A 22796-nucleotide genomic window follows, 5' to 3' on the forward strand; every position below is an offset into this window, starting at 1 on the left:
AGTAAATACAGTTAGCTAAACATATTGTTGCATGTCCCCTTCCTTCCTGTCAATACAGGCGCTCTACATTCAGGCAATGCAATGGATGTCCTGATGATGATCCATTATCAATAACTGGATCGAAACGCCGTCGACACTATATGTGGGCTAAACAATAAGTGTACTATTATGTGCCTAAAAAGTATATGTTTCCCGCATATTTGAAGCAAATGTACCTTAAACCTTCTCTTTGCTCATGCCTTTCAAATGCCTGAAATACCCCAGTACTTGTTTGTTTCGATTGTTTGTGCAGCATCGTGGATGCAGGACTGTGTCCCACTGCTTTATTGTTGGTTCGTCTGATTGAGTATAATTACAAATATTGAATAAATTCCAAAGTCCGGCTGGACTTTTTTCATTATAGCGCTGATTGTGGCCTATAATTATTATACCGTTTATACTTCTCCTTGTCAAGGACCTTTGTCTTTAGCTTAACTGATACCCCAGGTCCTTGGCTACCTAGTGGGTTCCCTTGTTCTTTATAGAAAAAAAGTGCGCAGGAGTGGAGCATTGTGTATGGGAGGGCGGATGGCTCCGATGTCCTCTAGTCCACCAGCCCGGGGGCCCTCAGTTTGAGTCATTTAGGCCGCGGGGGCCTCCATTTTGGCAGAGCGGTCAGGCCCCAGCCCCGCTCTCAAGGTTTGCCTGCTACCCCTGTTGTCAGGGGCCTCCGAGGGCCGTGTCAGGCCACAGCACCGCCTGTCGCTGCACTGCCAAGGACAAGGAGGCACCGAATAGGCTGGCTGGACATGGTGAAGGCCAAATAATGCTGGTGCGGGCTCCGAAGCTCAGGCTCGAATGCCCATCTTGGGCCTTTGTCAGGCCACACCCCAGCAAAAGTATTTATGATCTAGGAAACAACTTGCCATGCAGCTCTATCTTTGTACCTACAAATGTAACTCATATTTGCTAGCTCAATTAACAAATCATCCATCACCATGCTCCCATGTCTACGTACGTTGGGGCATATTATCAAGCCCGGCGTTAAAATTATCGCCGGTTTAGCGGCAGAAAACTGCAGCTAAAGCGGCGATAATGGGCTTGATAATATGCCCTTGAGGATTCCAATAGAAGGGTTGACACCAGAGCATGGCTTCGATTGGAATTCTCAAGGGCATATTATCAAGCTGTTTATCGCCGCTTTAGCAGCAGTTTTCTGCTGTTAAAGCGGCGATAATTTTAATGCCGTGCTTGATAATATGCCACGTAGCTCATTGTATTATAGTCTTTGGGATCTCATCCCTTGAACAATTCATATACCTGGATACTGCTGTGAACGCAAGGAGCAGATCAGGACACTGACCAATGAGTGGCACTTGATCATGCTCTGGGGTAAGCTTCAGAGGATTGGAGGTAGTAGTTTTGTTAACAATATGCTTCCAGGAGTTATCGGCTATTTATTGCCAATCCTACCTTTGTCATTAGTTAAGAATGTCTGGCAGAGTTGGGCAGTAATATAATCACTAATGTAATGTTAAATTCTAAAATATCCAACTTGGAGGAAGGCAGAGCAGATGGTGGCTGTAGTAGAGGGATGTTGCTACAAACAGCAGTTGTATGTAGCCTGAAGGAAATCTTCCACCTTATTTTACCAGCCATACAGCTTCTTTGCAGCATCTCTTTCTACTGACATTAATCTCAAACAAGGGCCTCAATAGGGGTGGTGCAGGTATGTTTTCCAATACCCATTAAGCACTAATTCCAAGTAATAGATAAGAGCATCATCATAATAAAGAGCAGTGCCACTTAAGTCATGTTTTTTTAACACAAGAAAACAGGCCCCTGTTTAATATGTTCAACAATCATAGACATGTTCTGTCTGACTTTGGACTAACCATTAATGCAAGTGACCACTGGGGTTCCCAGCTGCTGCAACCTTCCTCCTTGACGGGCACTCCCCAGCTGGTGGAAGGTAAGGCACTCTGTTGAGAAAGGAACTAAATTGATTTCCAGTCACTGGAACTTATATCAGACATGTACCTTAGAGATTAATTTATAGACAGATGGAAGTGAAGTGAAATAAGGCGTATTCTCCTAACCCATCTAACAAAGAAGAGCTTTAAAGGGAATTATCCCAAGACCATGAACACACCAGACACAAAGCAGGGAAACCTTCCCAATAAAATTATCTTGTGCATTGATCCCAAAACAGTCTCATGACCACCAAACCCAAAAACGTTGAGTGGTCCCAATACCATAAAGAAGTACCCTAACCCCAAAATCACAAACACGCTTTTAGCCTAAAAATACATGTATCGGAATAATCCATAGAAACCAGAAAGTGCAACACAATAGGTTTCAGAACTCATTTCTCGTTGCGGCTAAAACATTGAAGGGACACATAACTCTCCTGCTTCGTTGCTGCAGTGGTCCTACTGAAGGATCAATGCAATGAGTGAAGTCCAAGCCCCACTGTGGATGTGTTCTTTCATTTCAAGGATCTTCTTTCCTGAGGGGGTCCACACAAAGCAACTCGGGTCAACGGTGTATAACTAGTGAAAAGCAGGACCAGTTCTGGCCAGAAGTACTACACCAGCCCCAAGCCCAGACGCTCCTAGCGGTGGTCTACTGTGTAAGTGAAAAACATGTGTATTGTAGGCACAAACCAGCAAACCTCTATAGTACCCCAAGAATGGTGATCAGCAAGGCAGCATCTATGTCCACAGTCACTTGACAGAATGTCACCTATTTATACCCCAGGGTGCTTGCTTGCACTCAGGTCATTCACCAGTCATGCTGCCTCCCAAGCCACCCTGGCGCTAACGCACAAGTTACTACTTGTGTAACGATATATCTGTAAGAGACATTAGTTAGTGATAGATTCCTTACCTTAGAATATCCCCAGGCGTCAGACTGGATCCGGAATTTTTTCGCGTCGGTAGGCGTCGTCTGCGGCTCCGCGTCCGTCGTCTGCGTCGTGAGTGCCGGAATGACGTTGTCGTACTTAGACGCCGCCCATGCGCGCTGACGTAAGTTCTCATACACAGCTTTTCCGCGCCAGATACGCAGAGCCATGATAGAACCAACACTGGTGCCATGAAACTAGGGCCCTGAAAGGGGATGACCTTAACCCTAGATATCGGTTCGCTGAACGGGGAGGATGGGTGGGTCGGTAAGGAATCTATCACTAACTTATGTCTCTTACAGATATATCGTTACACAAGTAGTAACTTGTGCATCTGAAAGAGACACGTTAGTGATAGATTCCTTACCTTAGAATAGATACCCCAGCAATACCAACCCCGGTGGTGGGTCTGCGAACCAATATCACACCAGAAAGTCCTGGAGGACGGAACGGCCAAAGAAGCCATCCCTCCGGACTTGACTGTCCATGCAGTAGTGTCTTGCGAACATGTGCAGCGAGGCCCACGTCGCTGCTTGGCAAATGTCTTGTAAGGGGACTCCTCGGCCCAGGGCAGTTGTTGTTGCCGTGGCACGAGTGGAATAAGCCCGCAATCCAGCAGGGGGCTCCTTTTTCGCCATGGAGTAACATGCCTGAATACACAAGATGATCCACCGCAAAATGGTCCTCTTGTGTACCGCCTTTCCCTTCTTCGCGCCCACGTAACCAACAAAGAGTTGGTCATCCACCCGGAATTGGCGTGTGCGATCTAGGTAATAGGAGAGTCCACGTTTTGGATCCAGACGGTGGAGCCTCTCTTCCTCTTTCGAGGGATGCGGAGGCGGAAGGAAGGTGGGCAAAGTAATGGACTGCCCGATGTGGAAGGCCGTGACAACCTTGGGCAGAAAGGAAGGTCGTGTACGCAACACCACCTTGTCAGGATGAACAAATAGGAACGGTGGAGTAGAAGAAAGAGCCTGGAGCTCACTCACCCTCCTGGCAGAGGAGATGGCGACCAGGAAAGCAGTCTTCAAAGTGAGAAGACGGAGAGGACAGTTATGGAGCGGCTCAAAGGGAGCACACATCAGATAAGTGAGAACAAGATTCAAGTCCCACTGGGGCATCACAAAGGGAACAGGAGGGAACATGTGTGTGATGCCCTTCAGAAATCTATTTACAATGGGGGACTTGAATAAAGAAGGCTGATCAGGGAGCCTTAAGAAGGCGGAAAGAGCAGAAAGGTACCCTTTAAGAGTGCCCAGAGCAGAGCCCTGCTGGGCAAGGGAAAGAAGAAAGAGCAGCACTTCCGAAAGGGGAGCAGAGAGAGGATCCACAGCCTTTGCTGTGCACCATGCCACAAATCTGTTCCACCTGCAGGCGTATTCCGACTTTGTGGAGGGACGCCTGGCTGCCAGAATGATATCACAGACTTCAGGAGGCAAGTCAAATGGCCTCAACTGTCGCTGCTCAATCTCCAAGCTTGTAGGTGGAGACTGGACAGGTTCGGGTGCAGCACCGTCCCCTGCTGCTGCGACAGAAGGTCCTCCCGAAGAGGCAGACGAATCGGGGGATCGACTGACATGCTGAGTAGCTCGGGATACCAGTATCTTCGTGCCCAGTCCGGAGCCACAAGGATAACTTGGGCCCGGTCGCGCCTGATCTTCTTCAGCACTCTGGGCAGAAGAGGTATAGGCGGAAAGGCGTACAACAGACCGCAACTCCACTCGCCACGAAAAGCGTCACCGAGCGAGTGCCGCCTTGGAAATTCCAACGCGCAGAACTGATGACATTGCGCGTTCTCTTCTGTGGCAAATAGATCTAACCAAGGCTCTCCCCATTGCTGAAAGAGACCTTGCGCCACGTCCGAGTTCAGACGCCATTCATGATCCATCATGCACCGACGGCTGAGTTCGTCTGCCCTGGCATTCAGAGAGCCTGCCAGGTGTTGAACCACCAGGGTCACGCCCTGACGTTCCAGCCATTGCCATAGGCGCAGAGCCTCCTGGCATAGGGTCCACGACCCCACTCCACCTTATTTGTTGCAGTACCCCATGGCGGTGGTGTTGTCGGTGAACACTTGCACTACACTCCCCCGAACAGAGGGGAGGAATGCCTTCAGTGCTAGACGAATCGCCCGCAGCTCCAACATGTTGATATGGAGCCGGGACTCCACCGGAGACCAGAGGCCTCTGATCTCCACCTCTCCCATATGGCCCCCCCAGCCCTGGAGGGACGCGTCCGTCACAACTACGTGCTCCGGGTGGGGTAGGGAGAGGGATCTGCCACTGACCCAGTCGCGGTCCGTGAGCCACCACTGCAGTTGTTTCGCAGTGCCCTCCGAGATCAAGACATGATCGGACAGGTTGCCCTGATGCTGGGCCCACTAAAACTTCAGGTCCCACTGCAGAGCCCGCATCCGCCACCTGGCGTGATGCACCAGAAGGATGCAGGAGGCCATCAGCCCCAGAAGCCGCAGCGTCAACCTGACCGAGGCTCGGGATAACGGCTGGAAGATGGGAATCAGAGCCTGAATATCCCGAACCCGCTGTTCGGGTGAGTAAACCCAAAACTGCGCAGAGTCGAGAACCGCACCTAAGAAGAGAAGCTTCTGAGAGGGGCACAGGTGTGACTTCGGTACATTGATGGAGAACCCCAGCAAGTGCAGGAGGTCGGCCGTAGTCTGGAGGTGGGTGACGACTACCTGGGGCGAGCCTGCCTTCAACAACCAGTCGTCGAGGTAGGGGAAGGCTGACACCCCCTGCCTGTGCAGATGAGCTGTGACCACCGCCATCACCTTCGTGAACACCCGTGGGGCGCTGGTAAGGCCGAAGGGGAGCACGGTAAACTGAAAGTGCTCTTGGCCTACCGTGAACCGCAGGTAACGCCGGTGGGCCGGCATGACGGGGATGTGGAAATAAGCGTCCTGCAGGTCCAACGCTACCATCCAGTCTTCTGGGTCCAGGGCAGCCAGGACCTGAGCCAAAGTCAGCATCTTGAACTTCTCCTTCCGGAGGAAGCTGTTGACGTTCCGCAGGTCCAAGATCGGGCGTAGGCCCCCTTTGCCCTTCTTGGGCACCAGAAAGTAGTGGTAGTAACATCCACACCCTACTTCTGGCCCAGGAACGCGCTCGATGGCCTTCTTGGCCAAGAGGGCCGTGACTTCCTCTTGCAGAAGTTGCAAGTGATCCCCCGACATGCGGTGGCATTGCGGTGGCATGGATGGAGGGGATGCCTCGAAGGGGAGGGAGTAGCCCCCTTCGGACAATCTGCAGCACCCACCTGTCCGAAGTGACTGTGCGCCAGTGGGAGAGGTGATGGCGAACCCTGCCTCCCACAGGCGTCACATGGGCCTGAAAACTCGGACTAGGAAGGTTTTGAGGCAGGTGCTGCTGAGGGAGATGTGGACTGGCGGTTTCCACGTCCGCCACTGCGCTGTTGGACATTCTGCGGCGCGTGGCTGGCAGTACGTGTGGGGGCTCCCCTTCCGTGGCCACGAAAGGAGCGAAAGGCACCCGATTGCTGGCGTGGGGCCGTGAGGCCCAAGGACTTGGCCGTAGCCCTGGAGTCCTTGAAACGTTCCAGCGCATGGTCTGCCTTGTCGCCGAAGAGGCGACGGCCATCAAACGGCATGTCCAGGAGTGTGGCCTGGACATCGGTCGAGAAGTTGGCGGACCTCAACCAGGCGTGGCGTCGAACTGCCACTGTCGTTGCCATCGCCCTGCCCAGTGAGTCCGTGGTATCCAGCCCACACCGGATAGAAAAGCGTGCTGCATCTCGGCCTTCAGCAAGGGCTTGGCCGAGTTTAGCGGCCCAAGAGACAGGCGGTATTCACAGACCGCAGCCCTAAGCTGACAGACGAGAAAACCTTCCCGAACTGTTCGTATCTCATGGATTCCCTGTCGGGCGGGGCCGATGGGAATGCGGTCTGGGAATTTGAGGCCTGGATGACCAGACTCTCGGGGTGGGGTGGGTGGACAAAAAGCATGGGTCGCCCGGGGCTGGGCGGTAGCGTCTGGCCACATTCCTATCCACAGGCGGACCTGTGGCGGGCTTGGACCAAGTGCCCACAAGAACGTCACACAAGGCCTCATTGAACGGCAGCAGGGGCTCACTGGAGCTTGACTGCGGTTTGAGGCCCTTTGTGAGGAGGTTAGTCTTCACGGCCGCGACGGGGAGCTTAAGGTTTAAGGCCTTAGCCTCCTTTATCAACACTACACTATATGTAGAGCCCGCCTCCGAAGCCACAGTCGGAGGTGAGCTAAATCCAGTGTCTGGCGAAGTGTCAAGACCACTGGCCTCCCCAAGCTCATATGTCCAGTCCTGTTGAGACTGGCAATGTAGCGCCAGAGGGTCCTCGGACCCCTCCCAATCTTACTCGTCACTTGTGTCCTGTTAACCAGGATTAGCAGACAGGGCCTCCTCGTGGAGATAAAAATCCCCAAAGGCCGACGGAATCGGCGCCCAGCGGCGCCTTAGTCGGACCGCAGGAAACATTGGGGGCGGCAACCACAGTGTGCGCCGGGGGCGGCAACCACAGTGGGCGCCGGGGGCGACACCCGTGGGGACGGCGCCGGTGAGATCGTAAGGTCGACCGGCGACGTCCCGGATCCGGATCCGGCGAGGTCCTGCGGCGCCGGGGCCGAAGCACCCGACGGCGTCGGGGCCGAAGCGCCCGACAAGTTAGAACCTCCAGACGGAACCGTTGGGCCCGAAGGCGCCACGGGAACCGACTGAGGAGGGAGGGCCCGCATGGCCATGAGGTACCTCTCGACCTCCTCCGCCGTCGCGCCGTGCCCAGGGACCCGAAGGTGTGGGGCAGGCGGCGACGCTAGCGACTCCCGCAGAACCGCGTGGGCGGTGTCGCCCGAGCCCCCGGCCGCATCGTGCGAGCATCGGGGTGGGTCGGAGGATCGATGACGTCGCTCCGACCTCTCATGCCTCTTACCGGAGGACTTGGAACCAGACGATCAGTGTCCACTCCCGGAGCTTCGATGACTCCGACCTCGCGACCTGTCCCTCGACCTCCCATGGGACCAGGACCGGGACCTGGAGTGGCACGGGCCGACTGCCTCAGCTCGAGTCGCTTGCGGGACCGCTCCCGCCTAGCCTTCGACGTCAGGGCCCGGCAGTCGGAGCAGGTTCGATCATCATGGTCGAGGCCTAAGCACTTCAGGCACCGGCGATGGGGGTCCGTGACCGACATGAGTCGATCGCACTTAGAGCAAGGCTTGAACCCGGGCATCCCTGGCACCGATAGAGTCGAAGACTCGACAAAAAAGAGTGATCAAAAAGACCAAAAAGTTCAGTCAAAAATTGACTGGGGGTAGAGCTTCTTCCGGATCTGCGCTAGCTGGCGTGTAAAAAAGAAGAACTGACGTCAGCGCGCATGGGCGGCGTCTAAGTACTCCGAAGACGTCATTCCGGCGCTCACGACGCCGACGACGGACGTGGAGCCGCAGACGACGACTACCGACGCGCAGGGGTATTGCTACGCAAAAAATTTCCGGATCCAGTCTGACGCCGGGGGATATTCTTAGGTAAGGAATCTATCACTAACGTGTCTCTTTCAGATCATAAGCTACACGCAGGTGCCACCAGCGGGCAAGCAAGCAGGACAAGAGCCCTGGGAGCAGTGGGGCAGGGGTCTCACATGGTTTAACAGGTTGAACCCTTAGTCATGATTCAGAAACCACTGCACTGCTACAGAGCACTGCTTTATATTACATTATTCTCAACTTGGAACCATGAAATCTAAAATTGACATATCCCAAAAACATGCAGCCCAAGTTCTTGCATGCCACGTCTTTGATTCTGGCTGTAATGTCTGAGTAACAAGGCTGCAAGAGGGAACTGTTGAGTGTGCATAGCCTAATGGAAAATATGCATCCAGTAGTAAAGTTATTAGGCAATCAAATAGGGGACAGGGACGGGGTGGCTCTCAGTTCCTTTTATATTTCATCATATTCCTCAACTGATTTCAAAGCCTTATTGTTTTTGGTTTAGGCAATATATGATTGGTGTTTTTCGCTGGTTGATTGCAGAACTGGTTATCACATCAGGAGGCAAGAACATTCCCCCAATTCCAATTGAGAGCGATTTTAAAAAGGAGGTGCCCATCATCAGTTACGCCATGTTAGTAGGCGACAAGAGGAGGTTCTTGTCTATGCTGATCACTCTGAAGGTAAGGAGAGCACACCTATGCTGAACAGTCCACAGGTAGAGGTGAGAGCTCGCTGGTGCTGATCGCTCTGAAGGTAAGGAAAGCACGCCAATGCTGAACAGTCTACAGGTAGAGGTGAGAGCTTGCTGGTGCTGATCGCTCTGAAGGTAAGGAAAGCACGCCAATGCTGAACAGTCTACAGGTAGAGGTGAGAGCTTGCTCGTGCTGATCGCTCTGAAGGTAAGGAGAGCACGCCTATGCTGAACAGTCCACAGGTAGAGGTGTGAGCTCGCCCATGCTGATCATTCTGAAAGAAAAGGGCGAGAAATTGTCCTTTCTGATAACTGTGAAGATTGGAGGGAAGAAATTGTGCATGCTGACCTCCTTAGAGATCAAGTAGAAAAACAGGCCTTTACTGACCAGTTCAAAGGAGAAACTAGAGATTGTGTCCATGCTGATCATTTCACAGGCAGGAATTGAGAAGCCCGCTGCAAATGATCAGTTTGTAGGTAGACATGAATTTTGGCCATGCTGATTACGCTGAAGGAAAAGTAGAAGGTGACAAGGAAGACCATTATGAAGTGAAGATGGACAATGATGATCATTGTGAAGTTGAGGGATCACTGTAAAAATGAGATCGGACAACACATCTATGCTGATTGCCATGATCATGAGATAGCAGAGATTGTTCACTCACAGCGGTGAAAAGGAGAGGGACGATCCATGTTGATTACTCTGAAAAAGGGAAGAATTTGTTCGTGCGGATCAGTTGAACCGTACTATGATATAACTTGGGCATGTTAATTATTCAACTCGCAAAGTTGAGGTTTGTTTGTGCTGATCATCCTTGAAGTGTTACGGGCGATCCTATCCATGCTGATCATTCTGAAAGAAAAGTGGGAGAAGTTGTTTTAACATGGGGGAGTTTTAGCATGCTGTTCACCCTGGAGGATATCGGATTGGAGGAGGCAGACTGTCAACACTGCTCACTGACCTGATGTGGTCAGTGGGATATGTGAAGTCCAATCACTCTACAGATGAGTGAGGGAGGATGTGTGTAGTCCAATAAATCCAAAGATGAGATGTTCAGGGTTATCAAAGCCAAAGAATGTGAATATATGAGAGAGAAGTACCTGGCGGGGGCCAGAAGGTAGCAGATAGAGTTTGTCCATGATGATCATTCTGAAGGTAGGAGGAGAGAGATTAACGATTGCCAATCAAATCAAAATTTTATTTGATTCAGACCTCACAAGAGATCAACAAATACAGATATTTAAAAATGATTATTCTTGGAGCTTGGATAAAACAGTTGAATTTCTAATTAAACGTGATTGATTCCATCTATTTATTCAACATACAGTTAATAGACATACTCAAATTAAACGTTTTTTAAAACATCAAAAAACTTTAAAAAAATTTAAATAAATGATAACATACAAATTTATTTGCAGGATAGTTACACAGCATAATTAGATCTTGAGTTGACCTTACATTGTATCTTAACTGAATAGGCGATATAGCCTCTACCAATCTCAGGTTGGGGCAAATTAATAAAAAACATGATGCAGATCTTGTTGGCCGCCTTTGCATAGATCAGATATGCCGTTAGAATTATTTGTGCCTTCCCACTTCTCTATAAAAGTAGCTAAAGGGAACATGCCCAATCGTAAGAGGAGGATAAAACGTCTTGCCCCATGCTCTAATTGGAACTGTAGGTAAGGCCGAGGTGTTTCAAATACTATTTTGTCAGCGAAGATTTTATAATGCTTTAGTTGAGTACAGTATGCTTTATCCCTTTCATAACTCATTCTTGGGGCCATGTTTTAAAAAGAGCTTCAGATGAGCTGGAGACCAATCGTGTAAAAGTCCTGAAGTGCATTCTGAGACCTCAAGGGCTTTTAACAGGTTCCTATTGAAAGTGTACCAGGACACCCGCTCTCTAAAAGTCTCCAGTTTTATCAATTGTGATAATCCTTAGGATACCTGTGGTAGGAGGACAGAGTTTGTGAGTGCTGACCCCTATGAAGGCATGAGGGTGGAGTTTATTGAGGCTCATCCATGCAGACCGGTCCTCTGGCAGGAAAACAGACCTTGTCTGTGCTGATCACTCTTCAGGTAGGGGGATAGATCCCCTCCACACTGATCAAGGAAAGAGTGCAGAGCACATCTATGCTGATCATTCCGAAGAGAAGACGGGAGAGCCTCTCTGTGATGATCACTCCGAAGGGAGAAGGATAGAGTGTGTCCAGGCTGATCACTGGTCAGATAGATGGACAGAGCTCATCCATGCTCCTTAATGTGTAGGTATGAGTGCAGAGCTCATCCATGCTGATCATTCCGAAGAGAAGACGGGAGAGCCTCTCTGTGATGATCACTCCGAAGGGAGAAGGATAGAGTGTGTCCAGGCTGATCACTGGTCAGATAGATGGACAGAGCTCATCCATGCTCCTTAATGTGTAGGTACGAGTGCAGAGCTCATCCATGCTGATCATTCCGAAGAGAAGACGGGAGAGCCTCTCTGTGATGATCACTCTGAAGGGAGAAGGATAGAGTGTGTCCAGGCTGATCACTCAAACTAAGATGGAAGAGGTTCTCTGTACTAAATACTAGAGCTTGTTGATGGTGACCATTGTTGAATGAATGAATGAAGATTATTTCCAGGAGTGTCCCGGTGCTCAGCATCAAAGACAGTTCAAGTTCAAGTTCTGAAATTTGTATAGCGCACTACTCACCCAGAGGGTCTCTAGGCGCTTGAGGGATGGTGGGTGCGTTATTTATCGAATAGCCAGGTTTTAAGCTGCTTTCTGAAGGTGGGGTGGTTCTGGGTAAGGCGGAGGTGGGTGGGGAGGGAGTTCCAGGTTTTGGCCGCTAAGTAGGAGAAGGATATTCCTCCCATGGTGGCTCTGTGGATTCGCGGAATTGCAGCGAGGGCTTGATTGGATGATCGTAGTTGGCGGGTGGGTTTGTAGAAGGATGGTCCTGTGTTGAGGCATTCGGGTCCTAGGTCGTATAGGGCTTTGTGTGCGTGGGTGAGGAGACGGAACGTTATTCTATTGTTAACGGGGAGCCAGTGGAGGTCTTTCAGATGACCGGAAATGTGAGCTTGACGGGGGATGTCCAGTATGAGTCTGGCTGAGGCGTTTTGGATGCGTTGGAGTTTATTCTGTAATTTGGCTGTGGTTCCGGCGTAAAGGGTATTTCCATAGTCCAATCGGCTGGTGACTAGTGCGTGGGTGACCGTCTTTCTTGTTTCGGTGGGGATCCAACTGAAGATTTTTTTGAGCATGCGAAGGATGTTGAAGCATGACGATGAGACGGCATTGACTTGTCTGTTCATTGAGAGGGAGGAGTCCAGGATGAAGCCCAGGTTGCGTGCATGGTCCGGAGGTGTGGGTGCGTTACCCAAGGCCGGTGGCCACCAAGAGTCGTCCCAGGCAGAGGGCGATGGTCCTAAGATGAGGACTTCCGTTTTGTCTGAGTTTAGTTTTAATCGGCTGTTCTTCATCCAATCAGCTACATCTTTCATTCCTTCGTGTAGATTGGTTTTGGCGGTGTTTGGGTCTTTGGCGAGGGAGAGGACCAGCTGGGTGTCGTCTGCGTAGGAGATGATGTTGAGGTTGTGTTGTCGTGCGATGGATGCGATGGGACTCATGTATACATTGAAGAGGGTGGGACTGAGGGAAGATCCTTGTGGTACGCCGCAGAGGACTTCGGTGGCCTCTGATTTGAAGGGGGGGGGAGGCGGACTCTCTGGGTTCTTCCGGCGAGGAATGAGATGATCCAGTCCATAGCTTTTCCTTGTATTCCGATTTTGCTGAGGCGTTGTATGAGGGTGCTATGGCAGACTGTGTCGAAGGCAGCGGAGAGGTCAAGTAGGATGAGGGCGACTGTTTCCCCGTTGTCCAGTAGCGTTCGGATGTCGTCTGTAGCTGCGATGAGGGCAGTTTCGGTGCTGTGTTTAGCTCGGAAGCCTGACTGTGAGGGGTCCAGGGAGTTGTTGGATTCGAGGAAGACGGCGAGCTGACTGTTGACGGCTTTCTCAATGACTTTGGCGGGGAATGGGAGGAGTGAAATGGGGCGGTAGTTCATAAGTTCAGAGGGGTCTGCTGTGGGTTTCTTCAGAAGGGCGCTGAGTTCGGCATGTTTCCAGCTTTCCGGGAAGGTAGCGGAGTTGAAGGAGCAGTTGATGAAATCGCGGAGATGGGGTGCAATGATGGAGTCTGCTTTGTTGAAGATGTGGTGGGGACATGGGTCGGTTGGAGAGCCTGAGTGGATGGAGTTCATCAGGCGGATGGTGTCTTCAGTGGTGATTGGGTTCCAGGTGCGAAGGTTGTGAGAGTGCTGTTTTGGTTCGGATGTGGGTGGAGTGGGTTGTTCCTCGGACTGGTTTTCAAAGCTATTATGTATGTCGGCGATTTTGTTGTGGAAGAAGGAGGATAAAGAGTCGCAGAGGTCTTGGGAGGGAGTAATGTCGTTGGTGCTGGCGGTGGGGTTGGTAAATTCTTTGACGATGTTGAAAAGATCCTTGCTGTTGTGGGCGTTGTTGTCGAGTCGATCCTTGAGAGCTGATTTCTTGGTGGATCGGATCAATTGGTGGTGTTTGCGGGTGGCGTTCTTGAAGGTGGTTAGGTTGTCAGTGCTTGGGTTTTTTTTCCAGGTTTTCTCGAGGGTGCGACACAACTTCTTTGATTTTTTTAAGGTCATTGTTGAACCAGGGGGCCTTTTTGTTACCTTGTTTGATCAGGTGGATTTTCAAGGGTGCTAGTTCGTCAGCGCAGAGGGTGATCCATTGTGTGAGTTTGGTGGCGGCTTGGTTTGGGTCTCAGTTCCTTTTATATTTCATCATATTCCTCAACTGATTTCAGAGCCTTATTGTTTTTGGTTTAGGCAATATATGATTGGTGTTTTTCGCTGGTTGATTGCAGAACTGGTTATCACATCAGGAGGCAAGAACATTCCCCCAATTCCAATTGAGAGCGATTTTAAAAAGGAGGTGCCCATCATCAGTTACGCCATGTTAGTAGGCGACAAGAGGAGGTTCTTGTCTATGCTGATCACTCTGAAGGTAAGGAGAGCACACCTATGCTGAACAGTCCACAGGTAGAGGTGAGAGCTCGCTGGTGCTGATCGCTCTGAAGGTAAGGAAAGCACGCCAATGCTGAACAGTCTACAGGTAGAGGTGAGAGCTTGCTGGTGCTGATCGCTCTGAAGGTAAGGAAAGCACGCCAATGCTGAACAGTCTACAGGTAGAGGTGAGAGCTTGCTCGTGCTGATCGCTCTGAAGGTAAGGAGAGCACGCCTATGCTGAACAGTCCACAGGTAGAGGTGTGAGCTCGCCCATGCTGATCATTCTGAAAGAAAAGGGCGAGAAATTGTCCTTTCTGATAACTGTGAAGATTGGAGGGAAGAAATTGTGCATGCTGACCTCCTTAGAGATCAAGTAGAAAAACAGGCCTTTACTGACCAGTTCAAAGGAGAAACTAGAGATTGTGTCCATGCTGATCATTTCACAGGCAGGAATTGAGAAGCCCGCTGCAAATGATCAGTTTGTAGGTAGACATGAATTTTGGCCATGCTGATTACGCTGAAGGAAAAGTAGAAGGTGACAAGGAAGACCATTATGAAGTGAAGATGGACAATGATGATCATTGTGAAGTTGAGGGATCACTGTAAAAATGAGATCGGACAACACATCTATGCTGATTGCCATGATCATGAGATAGCAGAGATTGTTCACTCACAGCGGTGAAAAGGAGAGGGACGATCCATGTTGATTACTCTGAAAAAGGGAAGAATTTGTTCGTGCGGATCAGTTGAACCGTACTATGATATAACTTGGGCATGTTAATTATTCAACTCGCAAAGTTGAGGTTCGTTTGTGCTGATCATCCTTGAAGTGTTACGGGCGATCCTATCCATGCTGATCATTCTGAAAGAAAAGTGGGAGAAGTTGTTTTAACATGGGGGAGTTTTAGCATGCTGTTCACCCTGGAGGATATCGGATTGGAGGAGGCAGACTGTCAACACTGCTCACTGACCTGATGTGGTCAGTGGGATATGTGAAGTCCAATCACTCTACAGATGAGTGAGGGAGGATGTGTGTAGTCCAATAAATCCAAAGATGAGATGTTCAGGGTTATCAAAGCCAAAGAATGTGAATATATGAGAGAGAAGTACCTGGCGGGGGCCAGAAGGTAGCAGATAGAGTTTGTCCATGATGATCATTCTGAAGGTAGGAGGAGAGAGATTAACGATTGCCAATCAAATCAAAATTTTATTTGATTCAGACCTCACAAGAGATCAACAAATACAGATATTTAAAAATGATTATTCTTGGAGCTTGGATAAAACAGTTGAATTTCTAATTAAACGTGATTGATTCCATCTATTTATTCAACATACAGTTAATAGAAATACTCAAATTAAACGTTTTTTAAAACATCAAAAAACTTAAAAAAAATTTAAATAAATGATAACATACAAATTTATTTGCAGGATAGTTACACAGCATAATTAGATCTTGAGTTGACCTTACATTGTATCTTAACTGAATAGGCGATATAGCCTCTACCAATCTCAGGTTGGGGCAAATTAATAAAAAACATGATGCAGATCTTGTTGGCCGCCTTTGCATAGATCAGATATGCCGTTAGAATTATTTGTGCCTTCCCACTTCTCTATAAAAGTAGCTAAAGGGAACATGCCCAATCGTAAGAGGAGGATAAAACGTCTTGCCCCATGCTCTAATTGGAACTGTAGGTAAGGCCGAGGTGTTTCAAATACTATTTTGTCAGCGAAGATTTTATAATGCTTTAGTTGAGTACAGTATGCTTTATCCCTTTCATAACTCATTCTTGGGGCCATGTTTTAAAAAGAGCTTCAGATGAGCTGGAGACCAATCGTGTAAAAGTCCTGAAGTGCATTCTGAGACCTCAAGGGCTTTTAACAGGTTCCTATTGAAAGTGTACCAGGACACCTGCTCTCTAAAAGTCTCCAGTTTTATCAATTGTGATAATCCTTAGGATACCTGTGGTAGGAGGACAGAGTTTGTGAGTGCTGACCCCTATGAAGGCATGAGGGTGGAGTTTATTGAGGCTCATCCATGCAGACCGGTCCTCTGGCAGGAAAACAGACCTTGTCTGTGCTGATCACTCTTCAGGTAGGGGGATAGATCCCCTCCACACTGATCAAGGAAAGAGTGCAGAGCACATCTATGCTGATCATTCCGAAGAGAAGACGGGAGAGCCTCTCTGTGATGATCACTCCGAAGGGAGAAGGATAGAGTGTGTCCAGGCTGATCACTGGTCAGATAGATGGACAGAGCTCATCCATGCTCCTTAATGTGTAGGTACGAGTGCAGAGCTCATCCATGCTGATCATTCCGAAGAGAAGACGGGAGAGCCTCTCTGTGATGATCACTCCGAAGGGAGAAGGATAGAGTGTGTCCAGGCTGATCACTGGTCAGATAGATGGACAGAGCTCATCCATGCTCCTTAATGTGTAGGTACGAGTGCAGAGCTCATCCATGCTGATCATTCCGAAGAGAAGACGGGAGAGCCTCTCTGTGATGATCACTCTGAAGGGAGAAGGATAGAGTGTGTCCAGGCTGATCACTCAAACTAAGATGGAAGAGGTTCTCTGTACTAAATACTAGAGCTTGTTGATGGTGACCATTGTTGAATGAATGAATGAAGATTATTTCCAGGAGTGTCCCGGTGCTCAGCATCAAAGACAGTTCAAGTTCAAGTTCTGAAATTTGTATAGCGCACTACTCACCCAGAGGGTCTCTAGGCGCTTGAGGGATGGTGGGTGCGTTATTTATCGAATAGCAAGGTTTTAAGCTGCTTTCTGAAGGTGGGGTGGTTCTGGGTAAGGCGGAGGTGGGTGGGGAGGGAGTTCCAGGTTTTGGCCGCTAAGTAGGAGAAGGATATTCCTCCCATGGTGGCTCTGTGGATTCGCGGAATTGCAGCGAGGGCTTGATTGGATGATCGTAGTTGGCGGGTGGGTTTGTAGAAGGATGGTCCTGTGTTGAGGCATTCGGGTCCTAGGTCGTATAGGGCTTTGTGTGCGTGGGTGAGGAGACGGAACGTTATTCTATTGTTAACGGGGAGCCAGTGGAGGTCTTTCAGATGACCGGAAATGTGAGCTTGACGGGGGATGTCCAGTATGAGTCTGGCTGAGGCGTTTTGGATGCGTTGGAGTTTATTCTGTAATTTGGCTGTGGTTCCGGCGTAAAGGGTATTTCCATAGTCCAATCGGCTGGTGACTAGTGCGTGGGTGACCGTCTTTCTTGTTTCGGTGGGGATCCAACTGAAGATTTTTTTGAGCATGCGAAGGATGTTGAAGCATGACGATGAGACGGCATTGACTTGTCTGTTCATTGAGAGGGAGGAGTCCAGGATGAAGCCCAGGTTGCGTGCATGGTCCGGAGGTGTGGGTGCGTTACCCAAGGCCGGTGGCCACCAAGAGTCGTCCCAGGCAGAGGGCGATGGTCCTAAGATGAGGACTTCCGTTTTGTCTGAGTTTAGTTTTAATCGGCTGTTCTTCATCCAATCAGCTACATCTTTCATTCCTTCGTGTAGATTGGTTTTGGCGGTGTTTGGGTCTTTGGCGAGGGAGAGGATCAGCTGGGTGTCGTCTGCGTAGGAGATGATGTTGAGGTTGTGTTGTCGTGCGATGGATGCGATGGGACTCATGTATACATTGAAGAGGGTGGGACTGAGGGAAGATCCTTGTGGTACGCCGCAGATGACTTCGGTGGCCTCTGATTTGAAGGGGGGGGGAGGCGGACTCTCTGGGTTCTTCCGGCGAGGAATGAGATGATCCAGTCCATAGCTTTTCCTTGTATTCCGATTTTGCTGAGGCGTTGTATGAGGGTGCTATGGCAGACTGCGTCGAAGGCGGCGGAGAGGTCAAGTAGGATGAGGGCGACTGTTTCCCCGTTGTCCAGTAGCGTTCGGATGTCGTCTGTAGCTGCGATGAGGGCAGTTTCGGTGCTGTGTTTAGCTCGGAAGCCTGACTGTGAGGGGTCCAGGGAGTTGTTGGATTCGAGGAAGACGGCGAGCTGACTGTTGACGGCTTTCTCAATGACTTTGGCGGGGAATGGGAGGAGTGAAATGGGGCGGTAGTTCATAAGTTCAGAGGGGTCTGCTGTGGGTTTCTTCAGAAGGGCGCTGAGTTCGGCATGTTTCCAGCTTTCCGGGAAGGTAGCGGAGTTGAAGGAGCAGTTGATGAAATCGCGGAGATGGGGTGCAATGATGGAGTCTGCTTTGTTGAAGATGTGGTGGGGACATGGGTCGGTTGGAGAGCCTGAGTGGATGGAGTTCATCAGGCGGATGGTGTCTTCAGTGGTGATTGGGTTCCAGGTGCGAAGGTTGTGAGAGTGCTGTTTTGGTTCGGATGTGGGTGGAGTGGGTTGTTCCTCGGACTGGTTTTCAAAGCTATTATGTATGTCGGCGATTTTGTTGTGGAAGAAGGAGGATAAAGAGTCGCAGAGGTCTTGGGAGGGAGTAATGTCGTTGGTGCTGGCGGTGGGGTTGGTAAATTCTTTGACGATGTTGAAAAGATCCTTGCTGTTGTGGGCGTTGTTGTCGAGTCGATCCTTGAGAGCTGATTTCTTGGTGGATCGGATCAATTGGTGGTGTTTGCGGGTGGCGTTCTTGAAGGTGGTTAGGTTGTCAGTGCTTGGGTTTTTTTTCCAGGTTTTCTCGAGGGTGCGACACAACTTCTTTGATTTTTTAAGGTCATCGTTGAACCAGGGGGCCTTTTTGTTACCTTGTTTGATCAGGTGGATTTTCAAGGGTGCTAGTTCGTCAGCGCAGAGGGTGATCCATTGTGTGAGTTTGGTGGCGGCTTGGTTTGGGTCCGATGAAATGGCGGGAGGGTTTTGGTTAAGTGATGTGTTGAGTTGATCGGTGGTGATTTTATTCCAGTTTCTTTGTGGGATAGGTTGTGGGGGGTTGTGAGTCGGGCTCTTCTTGAAGCTGAAGTGGACGCAGCTGTGGTCCGTCCAATGAAGAGCTGAGGTGTGATCGAAGGAGATGTGTTTGCTGGAGGTGAAGATATGGGTCGAGAGTGTGACCGGCTAAGTGGGTGGGGTTGTCGACAAGTTGTTTGAGTCCGAGATTGGCCAGGTTGTCCAGAAGGGTGGTGGTGTTGCTGTCATTTTTCTTTTCCAGGTGGAAGTTGAGGTCTCGCAGTAGGATGTAGTTCTCGGAGGTGAGGGCATGTGGCATGATTAAGTCAGTGATGTCTTTGATGAATTGTGTGCGGGTTCCTGGTGGTCTGTAGATGAGGGTGCCTCCAAGTGTGGACTTGGGGTCGGTGTGGATCTGGAAGTGAAGGTGTTCAGCGGTTGCGAGGTTGTCGTCGGAGCTGGTCGTGATTCGGATGGTGTTCTTATGGACGATGGCGATGCCTCCTCCTGTTTGGACGGTGCAGTCTTTTCGGATGATCTTGTAATTGTCCGGGATGGCTATGGCGATGTCGGGTGCTGATGAGGCGTTCATCCATGTTTCATTAAGGAAGGCGATGTCCGGTGATGTAGTGTTGAGTAGATCCCAGAGTTCAGTGGCGTGTCTGTGCACCGAGCGGGTGTTCAGCAGGATGCACTTCAGGTGGTTAGAGTCGGTGCTGTGTTTGGGGGAAGTGGAATTGGTGTGGGTTCCGATGCATGAGAACTTGCAGGAGTGGCAGGTGAACGGTCCATGGGTGTATCCTGGGGTGGCTATGCAGCATTGTGGAAAGCGTCCGGCGTTGAGAGTCAGGAGGGAAGCGGTGTTGTACGTAATGCAGGAGGAGTGGGTTTTGCGAGGACCAGGGGGTCTGGCGCTGGGCATGGTCCAGGCGCGGACGGGCGTAGACTGGCTTACCTTTGGCGCACCTTCGGCGCGCATGGGGCGCGTCCGCTGCGCTTGAACGCTGCACGCAAATGCATCTGTCATATATGGGTAGTGGGAGGGGAGGGGCGAGGGAGGGTCAGCTGGGAGGCGGGAGCGGGGCGGAGACCCGGGCAGGGGGTCACACAACAACAACAACAAAAACAAAATGGCAGGCAGCCTAAAGACGAGATACTAAGCCAATGCGAAGCAAATGGTAGTGGCTCCCTTTAAATTAACAAGCAGGCAAATGCAATGTTATTAACAGCGCACTTTGACCATCTAGCGCTACGAAGTCTCAATGGATTCAAGGATAAAGCAATCAAGGCAGTCTAGCGCTACGATGTCCAAAAGAATTAAAATGCAGAACAATTAAGGCAGTCTAGCGCGCTCCTATGTCTAGCAATATCGATGAATAGATTAGTTTTGCAAGATCCGCAGCGAAGCGCTACGATACCAGGCTGCAAGGCAGGCAGGGCGGGGGGCAGCTTGGGGAGCGACCTCGTCTGCAGGAAGCAGGATCGGTCACAGCTCTAATGCGAGAGTGCTGGCCTAATGGTATCAACAGAGGAACAGAACTCTGCCAGTAATCAAATACCCTAACAAGTAAAGAGGTATGTTTTCAATACTTTTTTAACACTTGCTTCCTCGATCATAAATCACAGATGGCTAGGCAACTGGTACTACATGCCTGTGGTCAGCACCATAAAGAAGGAGCCTCCTCTCTGATGCTTTTTAAGGCGGTGTACTCTTAACAGCCCAGCCTGACTAGAGCGCAGCACTCTCCCTGGACTGTATACATTGATCCTCTCATTCAAATATGAAGGGCCCTTGTTGTGAAGGGCTTGATGTGTCAAGGTTAATGTTTTAAACATTATTTGCTTACACACTGGGAGCCAGTGGAGGGGCTCGTGGCAGAGCGATACAGACAAGTGCTTCAGTAGCTTGTACAATTGGCGGATCGCAATATTTTGTACCCTGTGTAATTTCTGGGATACCAAGGTATAAAACATTAACATAGTCCAGCTGTACTACTATCTAAGCCCTAACCACTGTGACCTGAGCTTCCTGAGGAATCAAAAGCAGAAATCTCCTGAGCAGGTGAAAAATCCAATGACAGGATTTCACCACCAATGAAACCCGTTAAAGGAGAGATGTGAATCAAACAAAACGCCCACGTTTCTTGCCACCTCCGCAGGGGTAACATTATTCGTCCAGGCTCCAGTCCATCCCGGAAGGGGATTTAGCCCAAACAACAGGACCTCTGTCTTGTCTGCGTTGCACTGTAGTTTGTTCTTCAGGTAGAAGGACAGAGGGTGTTTATGCTGATCATTCTGATGATAAGATGGCAGAGCTTCTCTCTGCTGAGGTATATGTTTATGGTTACTACTCCTCGGGGGGGGGATGGAGAGAGTCCATGCTTATTACTATTCAGCTAGAGGACTAGCGCTTGTCTAAGCTGATTATCCTGACATTAGAGGTGGAAAACCTATCCATGCGGATCATCCTGAAGATAAGAGAAGAGAACTTCTCTGTGCTAGTCACTATGAAGCTCCAAGGATAAAGCTTGGCTGTGCCCATCTCATCAAAGTAAGACTGGAGAGCTCATCCATTCTGATTACTGAAAACCTGTCTGGTAGAAGGATGGAGCTCTCCCATGCTAATGATTCTGAGGAAACAATGGGAGAGCCTAATGATGTGAAAGTCATTCATGATCTTCAGTGGTAAGGCCAGAGGTGAGAGCTCGTCTTACTGATTCCTGTCATTTCAAACTGAATGTCTGTCCATGATTACCACGAAGATAAGTAGGTAAAAGTCTTCCACGTTGATCAGTTTGAAAACACTTGTCAATGCTGATAAGACTACATGGAAGTCAGACTATGGTCTCTGCTGCTCATGACTGATAGGTTGGAGGAGTTTACCCATGCACACTGCTGTGAATCTGAGAAGGTTCATCAAATTACCATGTAGGGGCAAGTCTTGGGCTGGTCATTGATACTGTGCCTAACAATTCAGCCCCAAAACAGTAGTTCACCCACCCCACACTCTGTTCATCTAATACATACATTTATAATGTACAAACTGTATTAGCGAAAGATTTGTTTACATTATATCACTTTAGTTTTGTTATACGTGTTCACAATAAACTGTACATAAAACATGTGAAGTGCATTGTCAAATTAGAATAATTATAAAACGTGTCAGTGTTATATGCTCATAGCTGTGATACCAATTGGAAATCAAGACCTTCTGTGCCAGTTTCTGCCTTAAACCAGCCTTTCTCACTCTTCTTCCCCTTTGACTCTTTCCTGAGGATAGTACCTAGTGTCATGAATGCATAGCATTTTGTCACTGTAACATGTTTGCAGAACTCTAATATATTCTCAGTGAATGCCTGTGTGCTCTGTAAGTCACAATTCATGAAAATAAAATTTAAGAAAAGGATCATAAATAAGCTCCCCCTTTACATAGTGCTGTTTTTTTCTGCTTCAGTGTACCATCGATCAGAGCACACTGATGCCCGGAGATGATCTGACCCCCGATGCCATCCTGTTCTGCCAGCGGCTGGGTAGCAGGGCGACGCGGGTGTCGGAGGTGGTGAGGTCCAAGGACCCAGCAATCTACAAGGCCATCCAGGAGGGCTTGGACCGGGTGAACCAGAGGGCGGTATCCCATGCACACAGGGTGCAGAAATGGGCCATACTGGAGAAGGATTTCTCTGTAGAGGGGGGGGAGCTAGGTGAGTACCCACATGAGAGTAGAGTGATCAACTTTAGTGTAAACTATTGATGGAGAATCCATGGGTGAGAACCTATAGTATCTAGGTGGAATATTCATGATCGCAGAGTGATTGGCTGGATGGGCCTCCAATGATGGG

The 22796-nt window shown here is 49.6% G+C and overlaps 1 protein-coding gene across 1 annotated transcript in view; it reads left to right on the top strand.

The window, feature by feature from the left end:
* Positions 1-22796, top strand: part of LOC147666349 (long-chain-fatty-acid--CoA ligase ACSBG2-like) — a gene marked incomplete at its 5' end in the record, with an annotated part of 191942 nt that overhangs the window by 141288 nt on the left and 27858 nt on the right. Inside the window, 2 exons of the mRNA XM_086949102.1 lie at positions 8923-9062; positions 22412-22658. Coding sequence (XP_086805228.1) covers positions 8923-9062; positions 22412-22658 — 387 coding nt within the window. The remainder of the gene's footprint in view (positions 1-8922; positions 9063-22411; positions 22659-22796) is intronic.

The sequence above is a fragment of the Lissotriton vulgaris genome, unplaced genomic scaffold (genome assembly GCF_964263255.1).
Source record: "Lissotriton vulgaris unplaced genomic scaffold, aLisVul1.2 SCAFFOLD_832, whole genome shotgun sequence".
Classification (NCBI taxonomy): domain Eukaryota; kingdom Metazoa; phylum Chordata; class Amphibia; order Caudata; family Salamandridae; genus Lissotriton; species Lissotriton vulgaris.